General features: G+C 44.5%; 1 protein-coding gene across 9 annotated transcripts in view; it reads right to left on the bottom strand.

Moving 5' to 3' along the window:
• LOC140399108 (histone-lysine N-methyltransferase EHMT1-like) overlaps nucleotides 1–26094 on the bottom strand; it is a 206042-nt gene that overhangs the window by 37558 nt on the left and 142390 nt on the right. For all 9 annotated transcript variants that reach the window (XM_072488278.1, XM_072488283.1, XM_072488276.1 and 6 more), the window contains 3 exons: nucleotides 11041–11145; nucleotides 3723–3877; nucleotides 1643–1810 (listed from right to left, as the gene is read on the bottom strand). In XM_072488278.1, coding sequence (XP_072344379.1) covers nucleotides 1643–1810; nucleotides 3723–3877; nucleotides 11041–11145 — 428 coding nt within the window. The remainder of the gene's footprint in view (nucleotides 1–1642; nucleotides 1811–3722; nucleotides 3878–11040; nucleotides 11146–26094) is intronic.

A 26094-nucleotide genomic window follows, 5' to 3' on the forward strand; every position in this document is an offset into this window, starting at 1 on the left:
GCCACAGTAATGATTGAAACAACTAATGCAAGTATACAATTAGAAGGGTTACGGTGAATACAATACAAAGAAGGTGCAAACAAGCTTATTTTCCATTTCCTACTTTGCAAAATATTACTTCAAGTGGTCTTGGAAAGTATTCAAAAGTTGCCTGAATGCAACAAGAATATAGCTACGCACAAAAGTGAAAAGTATCACACAAGTCTTAATGGAATTTTGTTTCAAAACTGATGAAACTTGTTCAAAGTTCTACTTGAGCTACAATTGCTGAATCACTTTGACCATGAGGTAAATTTTCACTTTCACCACATGGATATTAAGCATCATTTGTGCAAGAAGGGAAAAATGAACAGGGCTGATGAAATGATGGTTACACATCATGGCAATTATCCCTCCATTGGTTTAATTATATTTAACAAAATTAGGCATGTTTTTAAATGGGCATTCCTGTCTGATTTTTCTCTATGAAATGTTTATTATCAGACAGGGTGGTGTTGGCCAATCCTAATCCTTGCCTCACCACAAATTGACATCAAATCAGCGCAACACAGTTTGGGGGGTAAAACCTAGCACTTTTCTGCTATGTTTGGAACTTTACTGCCATATATGACTTGGCCACAAACTGGATAAGTTTACTGAACAGCATACTTAATGAAGCTCTGACTTTCATACATTTATATTCCTTCAACATGAAAATTTAAACAACAGCTAACAAATAAAAAATTTTAATCAGTGGAAATTTTAATCATTTAAACATACATTCCCTCAAAGACACATTCCCTCAAAGACAGTCCTCCCCCCCACCATCACCAATTTATTATTTCAACTGTTGCAATTAAAGATGTTCCACTTGATTACAGAAGCCTCCGATGCTGCGCCAGGCTTGTTAATGTAAGCAATGCCATGTATTATAAAACAGAAATTCTACTTTAACAAAAGTACAGCATCTCACCCCATCTCTCTTAAAAATACATCATATAATTAATTACTTTGAGGACTATGGTAATAAAGCTAAATAAAACTGGTCATAATGACACTTCAAATAAAACATTTTATCAATAAAAATCCAAAATGAAATTTCAATTTTCGTTTGTGTATATATAGTGTGGAAAAACAATCCAGTGCTAACACTACCACTAAATATTAGCACCACAATAAACCAGGAGCCGAAAACACACATGAAAATGCAATAAGAATCAAATTCTCTAAGCATATACCTTCCCCAACAAATTGGAACTGGCAAGTAACTGCAGTACTAATTGCATCTTTAGTAATTAAACAAAACAGTCCGTCTAAGTACATACATTAGAAAATGAGGTATCGAAAATACGTAATTAAAATGCCAAAGTTTGTTATTCTTTATGAAAAGAAAATTACTTCACAACATGATGATTTTTTTCATATTGAATGTATTTTTATGACATTCTAATTATGGAGATTGTCACAAATGAGAGCCAATATTAACATTCACTCAGATTGTTCAAGATTATTTCCTGATCCAAGATCATTTCCTAAGTTCAAATATTCTAAAAGCAAATAAGAGGTTCTAGGATACAGAACACTTAAAAAACAAATATGTTCAAGTTAAAATGTTTTGCTGTTAAAATTGAAGCTGAAAAAGGACAAGTGTGCTATACTGTACCTGCTAACTAGTTTCTCAACTTGGGTCATCCTATTAGCTGATGCTTGTTTCAGTTTTTTGTTCACCTGTAGCGCCACCCACACTTGCGAGTTCAAACTTGAACATTCGAGTGGTGTCTCTCCTTCCTTATTCTTAATATTAACATCAGCGCCACGTGAAAGGAAAAGCCTAGATGTGCACAGTTAGCCAGTTTTAGTGCCGGAGTATCCACAAAATGCATGTCAAATGGCAATTTTAAAGTACATTTTCATTCGAACAGAGAATTTTATATAATATGTCAAAGTTCATATTTAATTCTGCACTGTACTTCAAATCATCATTTATAAATAATCTATTTAACATCCACCACATTTGTGTTACACTGGAGTGCAAAAGATGGATCAGTTCATCAGTTTAGGATAATACTATACGCATAAAGCCCCCAAACTTGAACCTGGAGCTTCTGGCTCAGGGGTAAGGACCACTGTGCCACAAAACCTCAGACAATAAGTAATAAAATGAAATTTGTGAAGTCAGAATGATAATTCTAACATAAATAATCAATATTCCTATGATTAAAAAGAGCTGTGTCTTTTGGCTTTAGTTACTGTAAGCAGTAGGAGTTTTAAACCGAATATAGAGTCATTTTAGTTTTTTTAATTCAGTCTGGTCTTTGGGCACTTGGTTGGTCCTACTTAACTCCATTCTTTCAGTTATCCAAATATACTTACTTATGCTTTATTTTGGATTTGCTGTGACAAATATTGACTATTTTCACCTTGTTCCCGATCCTTTCTTTTAAAATTAAAAAATCAATAAAAAAACTATGAGTACATTACAGTTTCTCCAAACAAGTTTAAGCCCACGTATAATTTTTCAAAATTGGAGCTCTCTCGACACTGCACAATAACGATAATAAGGAAGTAATTTGGTGAAGGATAAAGCATGGAATTTTCTTCAAAAATACAGGGCATGATTTAACCTGCACAAGAGAGTCTCATTTTGGGTGGGTATAGCAGGGGCCTTTCTCAGCGAGGGTGAGATCCCGTTTGCAACACCTCTCGAGATCTCATTAGATCGCTGTTCGATCCAAGTATTGCAATCTCAAGAGATTTAACAGGCTTGTTGCATCACCAAGTCGGGTGCGATGAGACTGTTCGATCGCGCCCAGATTCTTTCTTCCCCGCAATAGTCAGGGACCATCTCCACGAACACAACAAACACAAAAGGACTGTGAAAAGGGAATCATTATGTACTGCAATTGACAACTGTAATTTCTCCTATGGCAGAAAGGAAAACAGAATTAAGGAGGAAGTTTTGACCGTCTGATAAAGTATTCCATGAAGCCTGTAGTCCCCATGTAAAAGTTATGGCTGATAATCTTACATTAAGGTGAAACCTTTTGGAGGCTTAAATCTGTTTGGAGAAACTGTAATGTAGTCATATAGTTATTTAACTGATTTTGTTTTTCTAAAAGGATCGAGAACAATGTAAAAAATAATCAATATTCATCACAGCAAATCCAAATAATTAAAAAGTAAGTGAATACATTGGGATAACTAAAATAATGTAGTTAAGTAGGACCAGCCAACCCAAAGATCAGACTGAATTCAAAAACTAAAATGACTATATATTTGGTTCAGGAGCCAAACTCCTACCGCTTATAGCAACTAAAGCCAAAACACGCAGCTTTTTTTTTTTTTTAAATCACAGGAATATTGATTATTTATACTGGAATTTTCATGATGACTTCACAAATTTCACTTTATTACTTATTATCTGAAGTTTTGTGACACAGCATCATTGCCTCTTGAGCCGGAAGCTCCTCATTCAAGTTCAGGGACTTGATTGCCAAAGAAGGTAACGTGGCCAGGCAGGTAGAGTATCAAACTGTAAATGCGCCAGCACATGTCAATGGCAGGCAGTAAGAGCAGAAGAAATTCCTGGTCAACGATGTGATGAAAAGAACCTTGGGGCCTCTATCATCACTCTCCATAACTCAAGACTACAACATGCATATTGCTAAAGCAACTCTGATTCCCCGAGTGAACTGTGAAAAACCATCATCCACGACACTTAAAGAGTATTGAGAAGTACTTACACTACACATTCATAATGGTTTTCCCTTGATGCTATATGCAGAGGAGAGTCACCATGCATATTTACTGCAGTCAGATCAGACTTTGCATTCAAGAATATCTCAGCGATATCCACACAACCTGAGAAAGCTGCCCAGTGCAAACAAATATTCTCTTCCTGCACAATGAAAATAGGGAGAGAGCACAGCTTTTAAGTTACACTTCAACCTCAGAGAATCTTTAAAAGAACAGTGCAGACTTTATTATTTTGAATTTGGCAAATAATACAAAACGTTTTCCTCCAAAAGCCACCCAAAAAATTACAATTAAATATTGCCGCTTTTTATTAATGATTTTACAGCAAAGATCATAATAATATGAGCACAAGTAAAAGAACATCAAGGCACCAATTTCATTGCTGAAAATAAGTTAAACCAAGTTAGAAGTCAAATTATCTTCAAGGAACAGTTGTATATGACATTAAGATTTCTGGTAGAAAAGGTGAACAAAAGCTTACAGTTGACAGCCTACTGTAGCATGTGCCCTGACCCATGTGCTAGAAATGCCACTTTTTTTCTTTTGTGCATTGTCCCTTTAAGAGACAAGTGTGCTTGGGAGTACTATGAAAGAGGGTTAATTTGTTTCCTTATCATTAGGTCCATGGTGTTGCCATCGTGACAAATGGCTTCGGAGCAAAGAGTAAATTGAAAGCTAATTACAGTGGCGTGGGTTAGCGTGTTTTATCTGTTTGGCTGTTCAGAAAACTTGGAATTTGTGAAGAGAGAAAACAAACAAGGTTCTCTCCAGATAGAACAGTTTTATGCTTGGCAGCCTTTGAACAGATACTGGTTTTGAAATAAGTATCTGAGAATAGAGCAGAGACTGTGGGCGCGATTCTACGCTCCCGCGACGAAGTGCCTCGACGGCGCGCAACGGCCCCGATCTCGACCGATTCAGGGCCCGAAAATGGGCTAGGATCGGGGCCGCGAGAAACTCGGGGGGGGGGGTCGCGAAAGCCGCGTCGTCACCGCGTGACTCCCGAATATGCGCGGCGGTGAGTCATAAATGGCGCGATCCGCGCACAGAGGACCCGGAGGAGAAGAGAGAGGAAGAGATGGCTGAGCCCCGACGAGCCGCACCGAGGTTCCGGGACATGGACCTGGGCACCCTGCTGGATAAGGTAGAGCAGAGAAGGGACACCCTCTGCCCAAGACGTGGGCATCGCCAGCCATCCAGCGCGGTGAGGCGCGGTTGGGTTGGGGCATCGGGGGGGGTTGGGGCATCAGGGGGGGGTTGGGGCATCGGGGGGGTTGGGGCATCGGGGGGGTTGGGGCATCGGGGGGGTTGGGGCATCGGGGGGGGTTGGGGCATCGGGGGGGGTTGGGGCATCGGGGGGGGTTGGGGCATCGGGGGGGGTTGGGGCATCAGGGGGGGTTGGGGCATCAGGGGGGGTTGGGGCATCAGGGGGGGTTGGGGCATCAGGGGGGGTTGGGGCATCAGGGGGGGTTGGGGCATCGGGGGGGTTGGGGCATCAGGGGGGTTGGGGCATCAGGGGGGGTTGGGGCATCAGGGGGGGTTGGGGCATCAGGGGGGGTTGGGGCATCAGGGGGGGTTGGGGCATCAGGGGGGGTTGGGGCATCGGGGGGGTTGGGGCATCGGGGGGGTTGGGGCATCAGGGGGGGTTGGGGCATCAGGGGGGGTTGGGGCATCAGGGGGGGTTGGGGCATCAGGGGGGGTTGGGGCATCAGGGGGGGTTGGGGCTTCAGGGGGGGTTGGGGCTTCAGGGGGGGTTGGGGCATCAGGGGGGGTTGGGGCATCAGGGGGGGTTGGGGCATCAGGGGGGTTGGGGCATCAGGGGGGGTTGGGGCATCAGGGGGGGTTGGGGCATCAGGGGGGGTTGGGGCATCAGGGGGGGTTGGGGCATCAGGGGGGGTTGGGGCATCAGGGGGGGTTGGGGCATCAGGGGGGGTTGGGGCATCAGGGGGGGTTGGGGCATCAGGGGGGGTTGGGGCATCAGGGGGGGTTGGGGCATCAGGGGGGGTTGGGGCATCAGGGGGGGTTGGGGCATCAGGGGGGGTTGGGGCATCAGGGGGGGTTGGGGCATCAGGGGGGGTTGGGGCATCAGGGGGGGTTGGGGCATCAGGGGGGGTTGGGGCATCAGGGGGGGTTGGGGCATCAGGGGGGGTTGGGGCATCAGGGGGGGTTGGGGCATCAGGGGGGGTTGGGGCATCAGGGGGGGGTTGGGGCATCAGGGGGGGGGGTTGGGGCATCGGGGGGGGTTGGGGCATCAGGGGGGGTTTGGGGCATCAGGGGGGTTTGGGGCATCAGGGAGGTTTGGGGGGGTCAGGGTGCCCAACGATTTACTCGACCCACATGAGCCCCGGGACCTCCCCCCCGGAGCTGGCGTGTTGTCTCCAGAACCAGCAAAATTGTAGTTTATATCTACACGCCCTGATGATACCCGCCTAATTGTGATGCTTTATCCAACCCCCCCCCCAGGACAAGACAGCTCACAACCAGCGTGAGCGTATGAGAACCGGAGGGGGTTCTCCTGTATTGCACCCCCTAAATATTCACGAGCAGGGGGCCCTGGACCTCACTGGGGGATCCGCCACCTGGGAGGTCGCGACATGCCAGCTCGGAGGCGCAGAAGCAAGTGAGACAACCCTGCATGTCCTCATACCCCCCCCCACCCGTCATCGTCTCCATCATCCACTGCAGCCTCGATCCCCTCCCCCCCTCACACCATACACCCGGGCCACCGTGTCTAACGAACCCCGAATCTTTATGTTCTCCAGGGCCAGCCGCCGAACGTCCAGGGACGTCTCGGCCAGGAGACAGCGGAACATCACCAACCACAAGTGCACCCAGGGACGCACGCCAGAGCTTGGCAGTCGGTCGGACAGGAGGGCAAACCTCTCCGTATGGGACGCAGGACCAGGACGCTCACACCACCGAGAGAGACAATAGTGAGGGGCACAGGGCAGACATTGAAGATGAATCGCACATCACGGCCACACACTCGGTGGAATCACCTGGAGGTCAGCACGACATGGCCGGCATGGAGCTTGCGCCGGGCCATGAGTGGGAGGAGAACAGACCAGAATTCCTAACGGACGATGACCTCGAGCTTGAGGCACTGCTGTCTCCCACACCATACACCATCGCAGAGACACTCACCTCGGTTGGGCATATGAGTGATGAGGCTCCCGGGGTCACGGTCTGGTGAGCACCCCACAGCCGAGCCGGTACAGCAGGTGGAGTTTGGAGCAGCCGAGGGGCTGGACGGTCGGAGGGCAGCCCAGGCCTAGCAAACAGCTGCCACCCAGACGGTTCCCGGGTTTCTGGATGAACTTGACCCACCCGGACAACCGATGCATGTGGACACCCAGGGACTGAATAACGGGATGAGGGCCATCTGCCAGGACCTGCACACGCAGTTGGACATTTTAGTTGACGTTGTGGGGATTCCTTTTTTCAAAAGGTTATCAGTCTCGAAGGGTACCATAATATGTACTACATTCCAATATACTGCAGCAGAACATTAAAGCACATGCCCATTTTCAAAAAAATACAATTGCTTGTTCAGTGAAATTCTGACATTTACTTTATATGGAAAATATATACTAGAGATGAAGGGAATGTTAAGAAAACAAATGTAGCTTTAAGAGATTTATATTTGTATTGGTAAACATGAGGGATAAGGTATAGTTTTAAATGGATTTACTAAATGCTTCTGTGGAAGGAAGGACAAAACCTACATTGAGCTTCATGTTGGACAAAGGTGTTTGTATGTGTAGGGGTTTGGTTCAGTTCAAAATGTGTTTCTATTGTGAGTAAAGAGGGCTACGACATGAAATGTAAATTGGCCAGTAGTATGCAGGCATTGTTTAGCAATTGGCGGTCCTTTGAAGAGAAAAAGCTTTTAAATTTTTGTTTACCTGATGTTATATAGTGGGGACAGGAAACCTGGGAGTGAATATCTCTTAACTCTGCGAGAAGCTGGACAGGACAAGGGAGCTCCAAAGAGGCAGGGCGGGATTCTCCGCAGCCCCGTGCCAAAATCACATTTGGCATGGGGGCGGAGAATCCTTGTTTACATGGGAATCGTGCTGGCGCCACTCCTGCAATTCTCCTGTCCCCGGAGAATCGCTCGCACGTGGATTATGTGGCGTGGCGGGGGGTGGGGGCATTGAGGGAGGCCCCCCGACCCCCCCCCCAAAGTGATTCTCCGGGCAAAACTGTCAGAGTTCCCGACGGGGTGGTTCTAACCTTGGGTGGTGGTTGCGGACCTGGTTGGTGGTGGTGGAGGGGGAGGGAGGGCTCATGGGCGGCCTGGATCCATGTGCGGCCGGCGGGCTCGGATCCACGGGCACGCACCATCTCGGGGGGGGGGGGGGTGTGCCTACATTGTCGATGTTGGTCCGCGGTCCAAGTCCACCATGGCGCACGACGCGGCCACACACATGCGCGGACACCCGACCGGAGGTGCAGGGGCCCGTACCTGCAGCCAGAGCTGCGAGTAGCACTCCAGGGCCCTGCTTGCCCCCTGCAGGTAAGTGAATCGCTCTTGACTTTTTTTTTTAATGCCGTTTTTATGCCGGTATGTGGACATAGCCCCATTTCTGGAGAATCCTGCCCACAGTCTCCCAAGGAACCGGATGTTGTCCAATCCACCAGGGAATTGGGACAGAAAGAATGGTTGAAGACTGAAGTTAGGAAAACAGAGAACAAGATATTGTTTATAAGAATTCAAGGGGAAAAGTAAACAAAGTGTTCAGAGTTAAAAAGACAATTGTAGTAATCAGATTTAAAGTGGATAGCAGACTTCGGAGCCAAATCAAAAGTTTGATGCCAATTTAATAGGAGCCTGTCTGGGAATCAAGAGTTAAAGCAACTGTGAATACTTTGTACAGCAGTCAAGACAAATAAATCCTAAAGGGGGTGATAAATCCTAAAGGGGGTGATGTGAAACCTAGATACTGTATCTGCTGTTGAAAGTGGAGCTGAAGCTTTGATGAGCCATTTGATAAACCTGGGCTGGATTTTGGAATGCAAAACTGCTAAAGGAAAGCATTATAGTGAGAGAACAAAGGGGGCTGGATTCTCCGACTTCCAGACTAAGTGCTCATGCCGCGTGGGAACAGTAGCGTTTTACGCCAGAAAAAACAGAGCAACAGCTACACTGATTCTGGGGCCGCTGGGGGTATAGCAGCAGCCCCGGGTAAAGCTCCCGGCTCCCATGGCAAAAACAGCTGGAGAACGGGCGTGTCCGTGGCTGTGCATGGTGGTGGCTGCGCAACACAGCGCCGGTCGCGCACGGACCCCGGCCTACCAAATAATGATCCCCTGCCAGTAACCTCCCAACAGTTCCCCCAGCCCTCGCTGGAGCCTCTCCGGCCAGCAGCACGGCTCCCTCCCCCTCCCACGACGGCGATGGACACAGTCTGCGGCCGGCACACGAGATCGACTTTTTAAAAATGGTATGTGTTTTGTGCCGCCGGGAATTCACTCATCGGGGGCGAGGCATTTGGGGAGGGGCTTCCGATGATGCACCAACGCCTTTCCAAAGGCGTGCGGCGCGCAACGCGATGTTGCCATTTTGGAGGAGGCGGAGACTCGAAAACCAGCGTCAAACCGGCATCGCCCCCGATTTGGGCGTCTGAAGGAATTCTCCACCCGATCGCCGATCACGATATTGGTGTCGGGCAACGGAGAATCCCACCCAGGGTGTGTTTGGGAATGGAGTTCGGAAATTCTCATGTGACAATCATTTGGGGAATTCTGGGAAAAATCTACAGCCATTCACTTCAGTCCAGAGTGGAGTGTGTGGATCTGGCCACAGTCAATCTGTGTGCTCAAAGGGACTTTTGAGTTATTGACATTAAGATGGTAGCTTAAGATATACTTGTAGATTAGCACAGTGGTTAGCATTGCTGCCTACGGCGCTGAGGACCCGGATTCGAATACCGGTCCTGGGTCACTGTCCGTGTGGAGTTTGCACATTCTCCCAGTGTTTGCATGGGTTTCACCCCCACAACCCAAAGATGTGCAAGGTAGGTGGATTGGCCATGCTAAATTGCCCCATAAATGGAAAATAATTGGGTACTCTAAATTTATGTTAAAAAAAGATATACTCGTAGCTTAAGCTGTATACTTTGTAATCCAAGTTAACCTTAATATGTGTGTGAATTAGTTAAACTAAGGGGGGAGCAAAGGAGTATTGTATCATAATCCAATTTTTCATGCTTAATACATTTTCTTTGTTGTCAAAACTAATTAGCGGTCCTGTGCCTCTGTTCCTCCATGTTTTCCAAAAAAGTAAGTTACGGTCATTTGAGCCAGGGTTCCATTCTGGGATTTTCCCGTCCATTATAACATCAACTGAGATCACAACAAGATGCAATTATAATGCGCATGGTTTCTTGTTGCCTTTAATATTTTTGAAACAAAATTGCACTGCATTTCTAGAAAGACTTTGCATTCCAAGTAAAGGGAGACTGTTGACACGTAGCTGTCACCATACTGGAAACTGATGTACCATCCTTAAATAATTCTACATAGATTGATTATTGCGTATGTACAAGTGTAATTCATGAGGTGTGACATGCTAACATTTCAAAATGTAACTCATGTTGATACATTTCACTCTTCATAGGCACAGCTCTACATTTTTAAATGAGTTTGAAATTTGTTTGACTAACTTCTCATAAGTGTCAGAACATTATTTATCAACATTGACAAGTCTATTACACTATGAACTCTGCCTGGACGAAATAATTTAAATGCCTATTGTTTTGGAATGACATCCAGCAACAAGGAAAATAAAGCTTCTGAAACAATATGACACTTAGCAGACAAAGCTCATGATCTGATAAGTTGATGTCTATGCACAATAAATTTCCCCTCATTCTGTCCAAATTTGCCTCGGGGGCTGCAGTTACAGTACCATAGTTTTCTCAAACCAATCATGTTTTATAGAAGTGAGACTGCCAACTTGCAGCTGAATGTGGGTGAAAACTGCCTAAACTCAAGTAATACAAAATCATTACAACTGAAAGAGAAAGAAGACTCCATTGCATCAACCTGTACCAAAGTGAAATCAGAAATAAACGTCAATTTTTCTTTTTTTTTTTTTAAAAAAAAAAAGCAATTCTAAAATCCCTGTTCTTTTTAAAAGTATTTTTTACCCATTTGTGCAACGTTTGAACACTAAATGAGAACATAATGAAGCCAGAAAGCAGTTTCATCAGAAGCATTTTGTTCTTCCCAAATTTCCAAATATAACTGTGTATACACATTGTTTAATCTCCTTTCCACCCAAGTGTTTAAGTAACTCACATTGTCCCTAATGTTGATATCAGCTCCTTTTGACAGCAGCAGCTTTACAATATCTATATGTTTATATTCTGTGGCCCAAATCATGGATGTCCAACCACCATCATCCTGTTCAGAAAATAAAGATAGAGTAAGTAAACTGGCAAATCAAGTAGCAACACAGGAACAGGCAAGGGCATTCATCCCGTAAGTCTCTTCTGCTAATAAATGAGGTCATAGCTATCTATGTGCAAGCTTCATCCACCAACCTTGGTTCAACATCCCTTAATATACTTGGCCAGCAAAAGTCAATCAACCTCAAATTTAATGTTGTTAACTGAAGCTGCATCTTTCCGCGAGACAGTGTTCCACACTTTTGCCACCCTTGATACAAAGAACTGTTTCCAAAATTGTCCCATAATGGCCTAGCTCTGATTGCAAGGTTATGTCTCCTTCTCCTAAATTTCCCCCACCAGTGGAAAAAAATTCCATCTTTATTCCATTCATTTCTTTCAAGTTCATGAAAACATTACAGCTGGCTTGTAATGCAGAACAATGCCAGCAGTGCGGGAACAATGCCAGCAGTGCAGGATCAATTCCCGTACCGGCCTCCCCGAACAGGCGCCGGAATGTGGCGACTAGGGGCTTTTCACAGTACCTTCATTGAAGCCTACTTGTGACAATAAGTGATTATTATTATTAATAATCAAATCACCCACAACCTGACACATTCCAGGAATACAAGCTTAATTAATGTAATTTCTTCTTGTATCCTAAATCTTGGAGCCTTAGTAACATCCTGATGAATGTGCAATGAACTTTTTCCTAGGCCAAATACCCATTCTGAGGGGAGGTTGCCAGAACTGTACACAGTATTCCAGATTTGGTCTAACCAGGACTTTGAATAGTTGTAGAAAAACTCCTTCCCCTTTGCATTCCAGATCTCCAGTTATAAAAAATAACATTCCATCAGCTTTTTTGATTATGTTTTGGTTTCTGACTACATTTCAGGTATCTGTGTACAGACCTCTTGATCTCTTCAAACTCCACTGTTCTTCATCTTTCACTATTTAAAAAATGTTCAGATCTATTATTTTTAGATCCAAAATGGTATTCCCAACTGGTTTTGTCCACTAACTTAATCTATCAATGTCTGTTTGTAATTTAATGCTCCTCTCTACACTATTATGCGACTAATCCTTGTATCTTCAGCAAACCTGAACATATGGCTCTCTATTGCTCTCCAAGTAATTAATAAATATAGTGAATAGCTGAGGCCCTAGCTCAAGTCCTTGTCGGATCACCTATTTCTTCCTACTCTCTGACCTTTTCCACCTAATCAATTTCCTAAATAGGTCAATAATTTGGTTTCAACATCACAGAGCTTTAACTTCATCTTAGTCTCTTAAATGGAATCTTATTGAATGCTTTATATAGCCTCCATAACCTACATCCCTAGACATTCCTTTTCACAACTTTAGTTACTGTCACAAGAAATTCAATTAACTTCATTAGAAATAATCTAAAATTGTTAATCTATATTGGCGATGTCTAGTCAGCTCAAACTTCTCCAAGCACAGCCGCTGTCCTTAATTAGAGTCCAATAACTTCACCCACCACAACCAGTGTTTGAACAGATCTATAATTTCCACGTTTCTCTCTCACCCCTTAAATAATGGAGTCAGATTTTAATTTTAATCTAAAGAAGGATGATTCCTGTAACAAAAAAGTGTTTTTGAAACCTCTGCAATTGTCTCACCTACTTCCCTCTACTTGGGTGAAAACCATCAGGTCCTGGCAACTTGATAATCTTCAGTGGGGTTATTTTTGAGTACTGTTTTTAACTTGATTGAGCTCCGGTCCTTGATTCATTATTAATTTCCCTGAAATGTCAGATTTATTAACCTCTTCCTCTACTATGAAGTCTGAAACAAAGCAATCGTTCGACATATGGGAACTTCAGGACACTTCACGTGCCTTGGGTGGCATGTGTAGGAAATGTCTCCTGTTGCTCTGGATTTCTGAGCTGGAGTCACTACGATGCATTAGGAAGGATGGGACTTGCTTGGATCATACATTCCAGATAGTGGTTACCCCATAGGCAGTGATAGGTCGGGACAGTAGATGGGTGGAGGAGGCAGATACTGCATGCGTCTCAGGGTGTGTGCCACTCTTAAAAAGATACAGTTTTAGAGACTGTTGGGAGGGATAATACCCTGATGGCCAGGCTCCAAAGAACAAGGGACTATAAAGGAGGGAACAGTAAAGTATAGAAATGCAACTGAAGTTCTCCTTGGAGCAAAGGAGGTTATGGGGAGATTTGATAAGAGTGTACAAGATTATGACAGACTTGAATAAGGTAGACAAGGAAAAATTCTTCCCATTTTCTGATGGTACAAGGGGTTGGAGGACACAGATTTAAGAAATGTAGGGGGAACATGAGGAAGAACCTTTTGATAAACACAGGTAATGACCCAGAACTTACTGCCCACAAGGCTGGTGGAAGTGGAAACAATCAATGATTTTAAAAGGAAATTCAATGGTCACTTAGAAGGAAATAAACTTGCAACACTACAGAGATCGAGCACAGGACTGGGCCTGACTGGATTGTTCGGTGGGCTGCCAGCGTGGACTTGATGGGCAAATGGTCTGTTTCTGTGTTGTAAATGACTCTACAATTAAGTTTCCTTATTTTCATTTGCAATATTACCTGTATCATGCCTTTAAAGTGCCCACATTACTCTTGATGACCATTTTGCTTCCAAAATAATTGTAAAAACTTGCGTGTTAATCTTGACATTGTTTGTTCTTTTCATATCCCTTTGTACCCTCTCTAGCCTTTGCTTTCTTTCCCTGGTTTTCATATCAACACCGTTCCTTGTACTTTTTTGATGCTCAGTCCTTTAGTACTGACCCAGACTGTGCGGCAGTAACGACAACAAAACTGAGAGTGTTCATTGTCATTACTCCGCTGCAGCCGTTAGCAACTTCTGGGGTCCACGCATGCACAGTTAAACATGGAAATCCTGAAGTTGCTTTCTGTGATTCTATGCTTCTCCATAGGATGCGCTGTTGAAGTCTCCACAAACTACAATCAACTAAAAATCACGGAACTTTAAAGAACTTGCCTTTTTATGCTCTCAGTTTTGCTAGAACACTTATTGGGGGGAAAAATCATACCTTTTTGAATATGGATTTTGAAATAGCACAATTGTTGAGGAAATCATTTTTTCACAAACTAGATTTTTCTTTTAATATTTGGACGGACATTATATTATTTGGACATTTGGATTTCTTTTCACAAAAATGTCATAAATCCACTTTTGGATTGGGATTATCAATGCCTTTTCAAATAAATCACCAGACCAGCATGGGAAGAGCAGTTTGTTCATTTTGAACTTTAATTGATGCAGAAAAAACTGTCAAAAGCTAGTGATACACTGGAAATCATATGACGGAGACAAGCTTTAGTTTTGGACCTGTTGTTTTTGAAATCAGTGTGTTTTACGGAGTAAGTGGAGAAGGAAGGCTAGTCTAACTTGCTCTCTTCCCTGCCTTGCCAGAAATTCCATTTTTAGCTGTCAACCTGCAGCCAGAGAATCCTCCTCTATGTAACTTGTCTGAATTTGGAGAGCTCCAAAGGTGAGACAAAAGTAATTAATCCAGATCCACATATTTCTCCATGTCAAATGTCGGTTGGGAAGAATCTTCAGACATCTACTGCAACCAGAGGCCCGTCTTCACACGAGTGAGCTCTAGATCGATGGTTTTGAACCCTGCAAACTTTATCTTTTTCCTTTGCAACTTGTTTAAAAGGTTTTTTAAATAATAAATCAATTGTCCAGAGTTCATTGAAGAAGCCTGGGTAAAACCTCTTTTAATCGGTGTACCAGTAGTGAAGGTAAACAATTGTCCATTTTGGTGAGTAAATCGAACTTTTAAATTAATGGTATGACCTGTGGAGTGGTGGGGTTAAGTAATCCGCACACTTCTCCCATCCCGGTGTCATGTGAGGGTACCTTTAAGAACTGGATGTTTAAGCAATGTACCTTAAAGAAAACACTGATGTCAGAGTGGGCGGAGCTCAGCTCAGTTCAGCCATTTTGCAGGTTTTTAGTTTCAGTTTAAAAAGCAGTGTGTATGTCTGTGTGTTTCCAGAGAGCTGCAAGTTTTGAAAAGAGCTGGGTGTGGCTGTGTTTTGCAGTGAGCTGGATCTCCCATGAAAGACTATCTCTGGATCATTTGGGGTGATTTAAACTTATAATAGTGAAGCCTTTAACCTGATGTGATTTTGTTTAAAGGTGTTAAGTCTCTTGGAAGTTTGAAGGAACATTTTAAGGAATTATTTACTGTTGCAATATTTTCTGTGTTATCTTTGAAGTAAGGGGTGTTAAGAGATCCAATGTTTATTTAAGATGTTAAGTTGAGTTCATGGAATAAACAGTGTTTTGTGTTTAAAAACCCACGTGTCCATAATTGTAATCCCACACCTAGGGAAAAGCCGTGTGCTCGGAAAAGCAACAAAATCCATTAAAGGGAGAGGTTGGTTGAACTCCATGATACAATTTGGGGTTCTGAAAAGCCTCGCCCAATACACCGGTTGTAACATAAGTAAGTTTGTAATTACACTTGAATCACTCTTTCTCTGGCCCTGAAAAATTGTGTTATTAGTGGAATGCCAATTTTTTCCAATATGATGAACTTGTGTATATTTTTTAAATTAATATATATATTTCAGGTTCTACCTATGTGTAGGTCCCAATCATTTTGTTTGCTCTCTTTCAAATGATATTAAAAGAGAAGGATAATAGTGCCTTTCGCTTCTTGGTTTGATGTTCGTGAGAATTCTACAATGCTTACCCTGCTTGATGATGTCCCTATTGCTGGTGTTAGGAAAATAAAAGTACTTTTAAAGGATTTCTGTTTGTATTGGTAAACATTAGAAATAAGGTATTGTTTTAAGCGTATTTAATTTAATGTTTCTATGCCTGAAAAAGATCAAATCTATAGTTAGATTCTTACTGGACAAAAGGGTTTGTGTGTGTGAAGATTGGTTAAATTCCAATTGTGCTTAGAGAGGACTGCAACGTGAAGAGTAATTAAATAGGCCAGAAGAGATATGCTGTGTTGCTTAACAACTGGGGCCGTGCAAGGTAGAAAAGCTTTTATGTTTTAGTTTTAGCTCAATTTGTGGGCAATTGGAGACAGGATCTCAGGGAGTGCCTCCCAACTCTGCCAGAGGAAAGACTGGAAAGGACTGGAGCTGCAAAGAGGCAGGCTTCCTAAAGTAATGTTGCAATCCAGGTAACCAGGGATTTGGGACAGAAAGATTGTCTAAGAAGTCTAAAGTTAAGAGAACATAATATTCAAGAAAGAGTAAACAAAGCGTTCTGAGTTAATAACACTATTACATAACTAAATTTAAAGGGTTACAATTTAGAGGGGCACAAATATCCTGGGGGGGGGGGGGGGGATATTTGTTAGTGCTCTTTGGGGGGGTTTAAACTAATGCAGCAGGGGCATGGGAACCTGGATTGTAGTTTTAGGGTATGGGAGAATGAGAGTATAGAGGTCAGGAGCACAGATTTGACGTCGCAGGAGGGGGCCAGTGTTCAGGTAGGTGGTTTGAAGTGTGTCTATTTCAATGCCAGGAGTATACAAAATAAGGTAGGGGAACTGGCAGCATGGGTTGGTACCTGGGACTTCGATGTTGTGGCCATTTCGGAGACATGGATAGAGCAAGGACAGGAATGGATGTTGTAGGTTCCGGGGTTTAGGTGTTTTAGTAAGCTCAGAGAAGGCGGCAAACGAGGGGGAGGTGTGGCGCTGCTAGTCAAGAGCAGTATTACGGTGGCGGAGAGGATGCTAGATGGGGACTCATCTTCCGAAGTAGTATGGCCTGAGGTTAGAAACAGGAAAGGAGAGGTCACCCTGTTGGGAGTTTTCTATAGGCCTCCAAATAGTTCTAGGGATGTAGAGGAAAGGATGGCGAAGATGATTCTGGATAAGAGCGAAAGTAACAGGGTAGTTATTATGGGAGACTTTAACTTTCAAAACATTGACTGGAAAAGATATAGTTCGAGTACAATAGATGGGTCGTTTTTTGTACAATGTGTGCAGGAGGGTTTCCTGACTCAATATGTTGACAGGCCAACAAGAGGCGAGGCCACGTTGGATTTGGTTTTGGGTAATGAACCAGGCCAGGTGTTGGATTTGGAGGTAGGAGAGCACTTTGGGGACAGTGACCACAATTCGGTGACGTTTACGTTAGTGATGGAAAGGGATAAGTATACACCGCAGGGCAAGAGTTATAGCTGGGGGAAGGGCAATTATGATGCCATTAGACATGACTTGGGGGGGATAGGTTGGAGAAGTAGGCTGCAAGTGTTGGGCACACTGGTTAAGTGGAGCTTGTTCAAGGAACAGCTACTGCGTGTTCTTGATAAGTACGTGCCAGTCAGGCAGGGAGGAAGGCGTCGAGCGAGGGAACCGTGGTTTACCAAAGAAGTGGAATCTCTTGCTAAGAGGAAGAAGGAGGCCTATGTGAAGATGAGGTGTGAAGTTTCAGTTGGGGCGATGGATAGTTACAAGGTAGCGAGGAAGGATCTAAAGAGAGAGCTTAGATGAGCAAGGAGGGGACATGAGAAGTATTTGGCAGGTAGGATCAAGGAAAACCCAAAAACTTTCTATAGGTATGTCAGGAATAAAAGAATGACTAGGGTAAGAGTAGGGCCAGTCAAGGACAGGGATGGGAAGTTGTGTGTGGAGTCTGAAGAGATAGGCGAGATACTAAATGAATATTTTTCGTCAGTATTCACTCAGGAAAAAGATAACGTTGTGGAGGAGAATGCTGAGACCCAGGCTATTAGAATAGATGGCATTGAGGTACGTAGGGAAGAGGTGTTGGCAATTCTGGATAGGCTGAAAATAGATAAGTCCCCGGGATTTATCTATGGGATTTATCCTAGGATCCTCTGGGAAGCCAGGGAAGAGATTGCTGGGCCTTTGGCTTTGATTTTTATGTCATCATTGGCTACAGGAATAGTGCCAGAGGACTGGAGGATAGCAAATGTGGTTCCTTTGTTCAAGAAGGGGAATAGAGACAACCCCGGCAACTATAGACCGGTGAGCCTCACGTCTGTTGTGGGTAAAGTCTTGGAGGGGATTATAAGAGACAAGATTTATAATCACCTAGATAGGAATAATATGATTAGGGATAGTCAGCATGGCTTTGTGAAGGGTAGGTCATGCCTCACAAACCTTATCGAGTTCTTTGAGGTAACTGAACAGGTAGACGAGGGTAGAGCGGTTGATGTGGTGTATATGGATTTCAGTAAAGCGTTTGATAAGGTTCCCCACGGTCGGCTATTGCAGAAAATACGGAGGCTGGGGATTGAGGGTGATTTAGAGATGTGGATCAGAAATTGGCTAGCTGAAAGAAGACAGAGGGTGGTGGTTGATGGGAAATGTTCAGAATGGAGTTCAGTTACAAGTGGCGAACCATAAGGATCTGTTCTGGGGCCGTTGCTGTTTGTCATTTTTATCAATGACCTGGAGGAGGGCGTAGAAGGGTGGGTGAGTAAATTTGCAGACGACATTAAAGTCGGTGGTGTTGTGGACAGTGCGGAAGTGTGTAGCAGGTTACAGAGGGACATAGATAAGCTGCAGAGCTGGGCTGAGAGGTTGCAAATGGAGTTTAATGTAGAGAAGTGTGAGGTGATTCACTTTGGAAGGAATAACAGGAATGCAGAATATTTGGCCAATGGTAAAGTTCTTGGAAGTGTGGATGAGCAGAGGGATCTAGGTGTCCATGTACATAGATCCCTGAAAGTTGCCACCCAGGTTGATAGGGTTGTGAAGAAGGCCTATGAAGTGTTGGCCTTTATTGGTAGAGGGATTGAGTTCCGGAGTCATTAGGTCATGTTGCAGCTGTACAAAACTCTGGTACAGCCGCATTTGGAGTATTGCGTACAGTTCTGGTCACCGCATTATAGGAAGGACGTGGAGGCTTTGGAGCGGGTGCAGAGGAGATTTACCAGGATGTTGCCTGGTATGGAGGGAAAATCTTATGAGGAGAGGCTGATGGACTTGAGGTTGTTTTCGTTAGAGAGAAGAAGGTTAAGAGGAGACTTAATAGAGGCATACAAAATGATCAGGGGGTTAGATAGGGTGGACAGTGAGAGCCTTCTCCCGCGGATGGAAATGGCTAGCACGAGGGGACATAGCTTTAAACTGAGGGGTAATAGATATAGGACAGAAGTCAGAGGTAGGTTCTTTACGCAAAGAGTGGTGAGGCCGTGGAATGCCCTACCTGCAACAGTAGTGAACTCGCCAACATTGAGGGCATTTAAAAGTTTATTGGATAAGCATATGGATGATAATGGCATAGTGTAGGTTACATGGCTTTTGTTTCGGTGCAACATCGTGGGCCGAAGGGCCTGTACTGCGCTGTATCGTTCTATGTTCTATAAAGTGAACAGCAGACTTAAGAGGTGGATGAAACATTTGATGTCATTTTAATACTGTTTGGGAATCAAAAGCTAAAGCCAATGTGAGCAGTTTTCACAGCAGTCAAGACGAAGAAATCCTAAAAGGATTAGTGTGGAATTCTGAACTGGATTCGCTGTGCTCTCATGTGACAATCGTCTGGGGGATTTCAGAGGGGAAATCCACAAACAATAACTTGGGTTCAGAGCGGAGTGTGTTCTTGATTACAGTCAATTTGTGCGCTTAAAAGTGACTTTTTGTGTTAATGAGGCCATTGGATTAATGAGGCCAGTCGATTTCGGCGGGAGAACAGCTGGTGAGTGGTGAGTCAGTTTCAGCGGGAGCATTGCGGAAGGCGGTTGCTGGGAGGTAAGTCAACCTTTAAAAGCACTTCTCTTTGCAGGGGCAGGCCAGTCGATTTCGGTGGCGTGAGAGCATCTGGTTAGTCAATTTCAGCGGGAGCATTGCGGAAGGAGGTTGCTGGGAGGTAAGTCAACCTTTAAAAGCACTTCTCTTTGCAGGGGCAGGCCAGTCGATTTCGGCGGCGTGAGAGCAGCTGGTTAGTCAATTTCAGCGGGAGCATTGCGGAAGGAGGTTGCTGGGAGGTAAGTCAACCTTTAAAAGCACTTCTCTTTGCAGGGGCAGGCCAGTCGATTTCGGTGGCGTGAGAGCAGCTGGTTAGTCAATTTCAGCGGGAGCATTGCGGAAGGAGGTTGCTGGGAGGTAAGTCAACCTTTAAAAGCACTTCTCTTTGCAGGGGCAGGCCAGTCGATTTCGGCGGCGTGAGAGCAGCTGGTTAGTCAATTTCAGCGGGAGCATTGCGGAAGGAGGTTGCTGGGAGGTAAGTCAACCTTTAAAAGCACTTCTCTTTGCAGGGGCAGGCCAGTCGATTTCGGTGGCGTGAGAGCAGCTGGTTAGTCAATTTCAGCGGGAGCATTGCGGAAGGAGGTTGCTGGGAGGTAAGTCAACCTTTAAAAGCACTTCTCTTTGCAGGGGCAGGCCAGTCGATTTCGGCGGGAGAACAGCTGGTGAGTGGTGAGTCAGTTTCAGCGGGAGCATTGCGGAAGGAGGTTGCTGGGAGGTAAGTCAACCTTTAAAAGCACTTCTCTTTGCAGGGGCAGGCCAGTCGATTTCGGTGGCGTGAGAGCAGCTGGTTAGTCAATTTCAGCGGGAGCATTGCGGAAGGAGGTTGCTGGGAGGTAAGTCAACCTTTAAAAGCACTTCTCTTTGCAGGGGCAGGCCAGTCGATTTCGGCGGGAGTGGAGCTGGCTGGTTAGTCAATTTCAGCAGGAGCTGAGAATTTTTCTTTTTTTTTAAAATTAGTTTTTTAGGCGGGATCAGGAAGTCGACCCGCGGACGTCTGGGAAGACCCTCACCAATAAATTCTGGTGGAGAGGAAACCCGAGACACTACACGTGTAGTGTCTCCCACCCGCCCTCCTCCTCTAACCTAATAATAAAACCCATTGGTCTGAGGTAAGTACCATATTTTTATTATATTATTATTATTTATTATAAGAATTTAGTTTAGTTGTTAGCCAGATCTTGGTAGAAAGTTAGAGGAATGGCAGGGAAGGGAGTGCAATGTTCCTCCTGCAGGATGTTTGAGGTGAGGGATGCAGTTAGTGTCCCTGCTGATTTTACCTGCAGGAAGTGCTGCCATCTCCAGCTCCTCCAAGACCGAGTTAGGGAACTGGAGCTGGAGTTGGAAGAACTTCGGATCATTCGGGAGGCAGAAGGGGTCATAGATAGCAGCTTCAGGGAATTAGTTACACCAAAGATTGGAGATAGGTGGGTAACTGTAAGAGGGACTGGGAAAAAACAGTCAGTGCAGGGATCCCCTGCGGTCGTTCCCCTGAGAAACAAGTATACCGCTTTGGATACTTGTGGGGGGGGGGACTTACCAGGGGTAAGCCATGGGGTACGGGCCTCTGGCACGGAGTCTGTCCCTGTTGCTCAGAAGGGAAGGGGGGAGAGGAGCAGAGCATTAGTAATTGGGGACTCTATAGTCAGGGGCACAGATAGGAGATTTTGTGGGAGGGTGAGAGACTCACGTTTGGTATGTTGCCTCCCAGGTGCAAGGGTACGTGATGTCTCGGATCGTGTTTTCCGGGTCCTTAGGGGGGAGGGGGAACAGCCCCAAGTCGTGGTCCACATTGGCACCAACGACATAGGTAGGAAAGGGGACAAGGATGTCAGGCAGGCTTTCAGGGAGCTAGGATGGAAGCTCAGAACTAGAACAAACAGAGTTGTTATCTCTGGGTTGTTGCCCGTGCCACGTGATAGTGAGATGAGGAATAGGGAGAGCATTTAAACACGTGGCTACAGGGATGGTGCAGGCGGGAGGGTTTCAGATTTTTGGATAACTGGGGCTCTTTCTGGGGAAGGTGGGACCTCTACAGACAGGATGGTCTACATCTGAACCTGAGGGGCACAAATATCCTGGGGGGGAGATTTGTTAGTGCTCTTTGGGGGGGTTTAAACTAATGCAGCAGGGGCATGGGAACCTGGATTGTAGTTTTAGGGTAAGGGAGAATGAGAGTATAGAGGTCAGGAGCACAGATTTGACGTCGCAGGAGGGGGCCAGCGTTCAGGTAGGTTTGAAGTGTGTCTACTTCAATGCCAGGAGCATACAAAACAAGGTAGGGGAACTGGCAGCGTGGGTTGGTACCTGGGACTTCGATGTTGTGGCCATTTCGGAGACATGGATAGAGCAGGGACAGGAATGGATGTTGCAGGTTCCGGGGTTTAGGTGTTTTAGTAAGCTCAGAGAAGGAGGCAAAAGAGGGGGAGGTGTGGCGCTGCTAGACAAGAGCAGTATTACGGTGGCGGAGAGGATGCTAGATGGGGACTCTTCTTCCGAGGTAGTATTGGCTGAAGTTAGAAACAGGAAAGGAGAGGTCACCCTGTTGGGAGTTTTTTATAGGCCTCCTAATAGTTCTAGGGATGTAGAGGAAAGGATGGCGAAGATGATTCTGGATATGAGCGAAAGTAACAGGGTAGTTATTATGGGAGACTTTAACTTTCCAAATATTGACTGGAAAATATATAGTTCGAGTACAATAGATGGGTCGTTTTTTGTACAGTGTGTGCAGGAGGGTTTCCTGAAACAATATGTTGACAGGCCAACAAGAGGCGAGGCCACGTTGGATTTGGTTTTGGGTAATGAACCAGGCCAGGTGTTGGATTTGGAGGTAGGAGAGCACTTTGGGGACAGTGACCACAATTCGGTGACGTTTACGTTAATGATGGAAAGGGATAAGTATACACCGCAGGGCAAGAGTTATAGCTGGGGGAAGGGCAATTATGATGCCATTAGACGTGACTTGGGGGGGATAAGGTGGAGAAGTAGGCTGCAAGTGTTGGGCACACTGGATAAGTGGGGCTTGTTCAAGGATCAGCTACTGCGTGTTCTTGATAAGTATGTACCGGTCAGACAGGGAGGAAGGCGTCGAGCGAGGGAACCGTGGTTTACCAAGGAAGTGGAATCTCTTGTTAAGAGGAAGAAGAAGGCCTATGTGAAGATGAAGTGTGAAGTTTCGGTTGGGGCGATGGATAGTTACAAGGTAGCGAGGAAGGATCTAAAGAGAGAGCTAAGACGAGCAAGGAGGGGACATGAGAAGTATTTGGCAGGAAGGATCAAGGAAAACCCAAAAGCTTTCTATAGGTATGTCAGGAATAAGCGAATGACTAGGGAAAGAGTAGGACCAGTCAAGGACAGGGATGGGAAATTGTGCGTGGAGTCTGAAGAGATAGGCGAGATACTAAATGAATATTTTTCGTCAGTATTCACTCAGGAAAAAGATAATGTTGTGGAGGAGAATGCTGAGCCCCAGGCTAATAGAATAGATGGCATTGAGGTACGTAGGGAAGAGGTGTTGGCAATTCTGGACAGGCTGAAAATAGATAAGTCCCCGGGACCTGATGGGGTTTATCCTAGGATTCTATGGGAGGCCAGGGAAGAGATTGCTGGACCTTTGGCTTTGATTTTTATGTCATCATTGGCTACAGAAATAGTGCCAGAGGACTGGAGGACAGCAAATGTGGTCCCTTTGTTCAAAAAGGGGAGCAGAGACAACCCCGGCAACTATAGACCGGTGAGCCTCACGTCTGTAGTGGGTAAAGTCTTGGAGGGGATTATAAGGGACAAGATTTATAATCATCTAGATAGGAATAATATGATCAGGGATAGTCAGCATGGCTTTGTGAAGGGTAGGTCATGCCTCACAAACCTTATTGAGTTCTTTGAGAAGGTGACTGAACAGGTAGACGAGGGTAGAGCAGTTGATGTGGTGTATATGGATTTCAGCAAAGCGTTTGATAAGGTTCCCCACGGTAGGCTATTGCAAAAAATACGGAGGCTGGGGATTGAGGGTGATTTAGAGATGTGGATCAGAAATTGGCTAGCTGAAAGAAGACAGAGGGTGGTGGTTGATGGGAAATGTTCAGAATGGAGTACAGTCACAAGTGGAGTACCACAAGGATCTGTTCTGGGGCCGTTGCTGTTTGTCATTTTTATCAATGACCTAGAGGAAGGCGCAGTAGGGTGGGTGAGTAAATTTGCAGACGATACTAAAGTCGGTGGTGTTGTCGATAGTGTGGAAGGATGTAGCAGGTTACAGAGGGATATAGATAAGCTGCAGAGCTGGGCTGAGAGGTGGCAAATGGAGTTTAATGTAGAGAAGTGTGAGGTGATTCACTTTGGAAGGAATAACAGGAATGCGGAATATTTGGCTAATGGTAAAGTTCTTGAAAGTGTGGCTGAGCAGAGGGATCTAGGTGTCCATGTACATAGATCCCTGAAAGTTGCCACCCAGGTTGATAGGGTTGTGAAGAAGGCCTATGGAGTGTTGGCCTTTATTGGTAGAGGGATTGAGTTCCGGAGTCGGGAGATCATGTTGCAGCTGTACAGAACTCTGGTCCGGCCGCATTTGGAGTATTGCGTACAGTTCTGGTCACCGCATTATAGGAAGGACGTGGAGGCTTTGGAGCGGGTGCAGAGGAGATTTACCAGGATGTTGCCTGGTATGGAGGGAAAATCTTATGAGGAAAGGCTGACGGACTTGAGGTTGTTTTCGTTGGAGAGAAGAAGGTCAAGAGGAGACTTAATAGAGGCATACAAAATGATCAGGGGGTTGGATAGGGTGGACAGTGAGAGCCTTCTCCCGCGGATGGATATGGCTGGCACGAGGGGACATAACTTTAAACTGAGGGGTAATAGATATAGGACAGAGGTCAGAGGTAGGTTCTTTACGCAAAGAGTAGTGAGGCCGTGGAATGCCCTACCTGCTACAGTAGTGAACTCGCCAACATTGAGGGCATTTAAAAGTTTATTGGATAAACATATGGATGATAATGGCATAGTGTAGGTTAGATGGCTTTTGTTTCGGTGCAACATCGTGGGCCGAAGGGCCTGTACTGCGCTGTATTGTTCTATGTTCTATGTTCTATTGGCGTTTAAGATTGTCTTTATAATCCATCTCAATCTTTAAATCTGAATCTGTGTATATTGGATAAGTGGGTGTGGGGTGGGGGGGGGGGGGGGGAAGAGAGAGAGAGAGAGAGAATAAAGTATTGTATAAGAATGCAACTTTTCACGTTTAAAAACGTTATTTTCCTGTTGTTAAAACACATTAGCAATGTGACTCAGTCCATCCACATTTTAACGGTAATAGTCTTTTGAGCCAGGAGTCCATTCTGGAATCTTCACACTCAGTTATAATATCATCTGGTATCGGAACACTGCATGTCTGGAGATCTCTTTGGCATGGCACTAGATTCAAATTAACATCAGGAAAGGTGAAATCTACGTCACAGAGATCGCTAGATCCTTATGGTGAGCTTTCTTCGAGATCAGTTGCAATTGCTGTCACAAAATCTGGGCCTTAATGTTATCTCTCACCTATTTTATTTTGTATGTAGTACTCTTGTTCCCTAATGGGTATAAAATTCTGTATTAAGTATCAGATTGGCATTTTATAATTTTTGTGTATTAAATCAATTTTTAAAAGCAGTTGAAAAGGGAAAAATTAAATTACATATACAACTATATTATGTACCTGACATGGATGTCAGAACAAATTCACTAAATATTTTCATCATATAACATGCAATACTGTATAATATCTTTATATAAACGTCTATTTTTTTAAATACATTAAGCATTTTAAATTATTTTCAAGCATAATATTTAAACTCCCAATATGGAAGTTTGCCTTAAATTGCCATTCCTAAATAAAAAGGTTAATAAATTTTCAATATGATTCATCCTTTATCATACAAGTTACAGTAAATTAGATGACGGGCAGAACTTAAAAGGATATCGGAAAACATATTTTAATACAGTGCTTTGTACTACAAATTGTACCCACTTCAAATTTCAAAATTATTTTATTTAGAAAGAGGCTAATTGTGATTGAATGGTCATATTTTCTATTTGTCACAAGTAAAATGATAGCGGTATCTCGGCTTCTTGCAGCCTATAACTTAAAGCGCTTTTGTTGCAAAATACATTTTCATTATGTGTCTTATGTATCCCATTTAACTAGTGACAATAAGCATTAGTACTTAAACTAAATATACTTTTATACAT

Source organism: Scyliorhinus torazame, chromosome 22 (genome assembly GCF_047496885.1).
Source record: "Scyliorhinus torazame isolate Kashiwa2021f chromosome 22, sScyTor2.1, whole genome shotgun sequence".
Classification (NCBI taxonomy): Eukaryota; Metazoa; Chordata; class Chondrichthyes; order Carcharhiniformes; family Scyliorhinidae; genus Scyliorhinus; species Scyliorhinus torazame.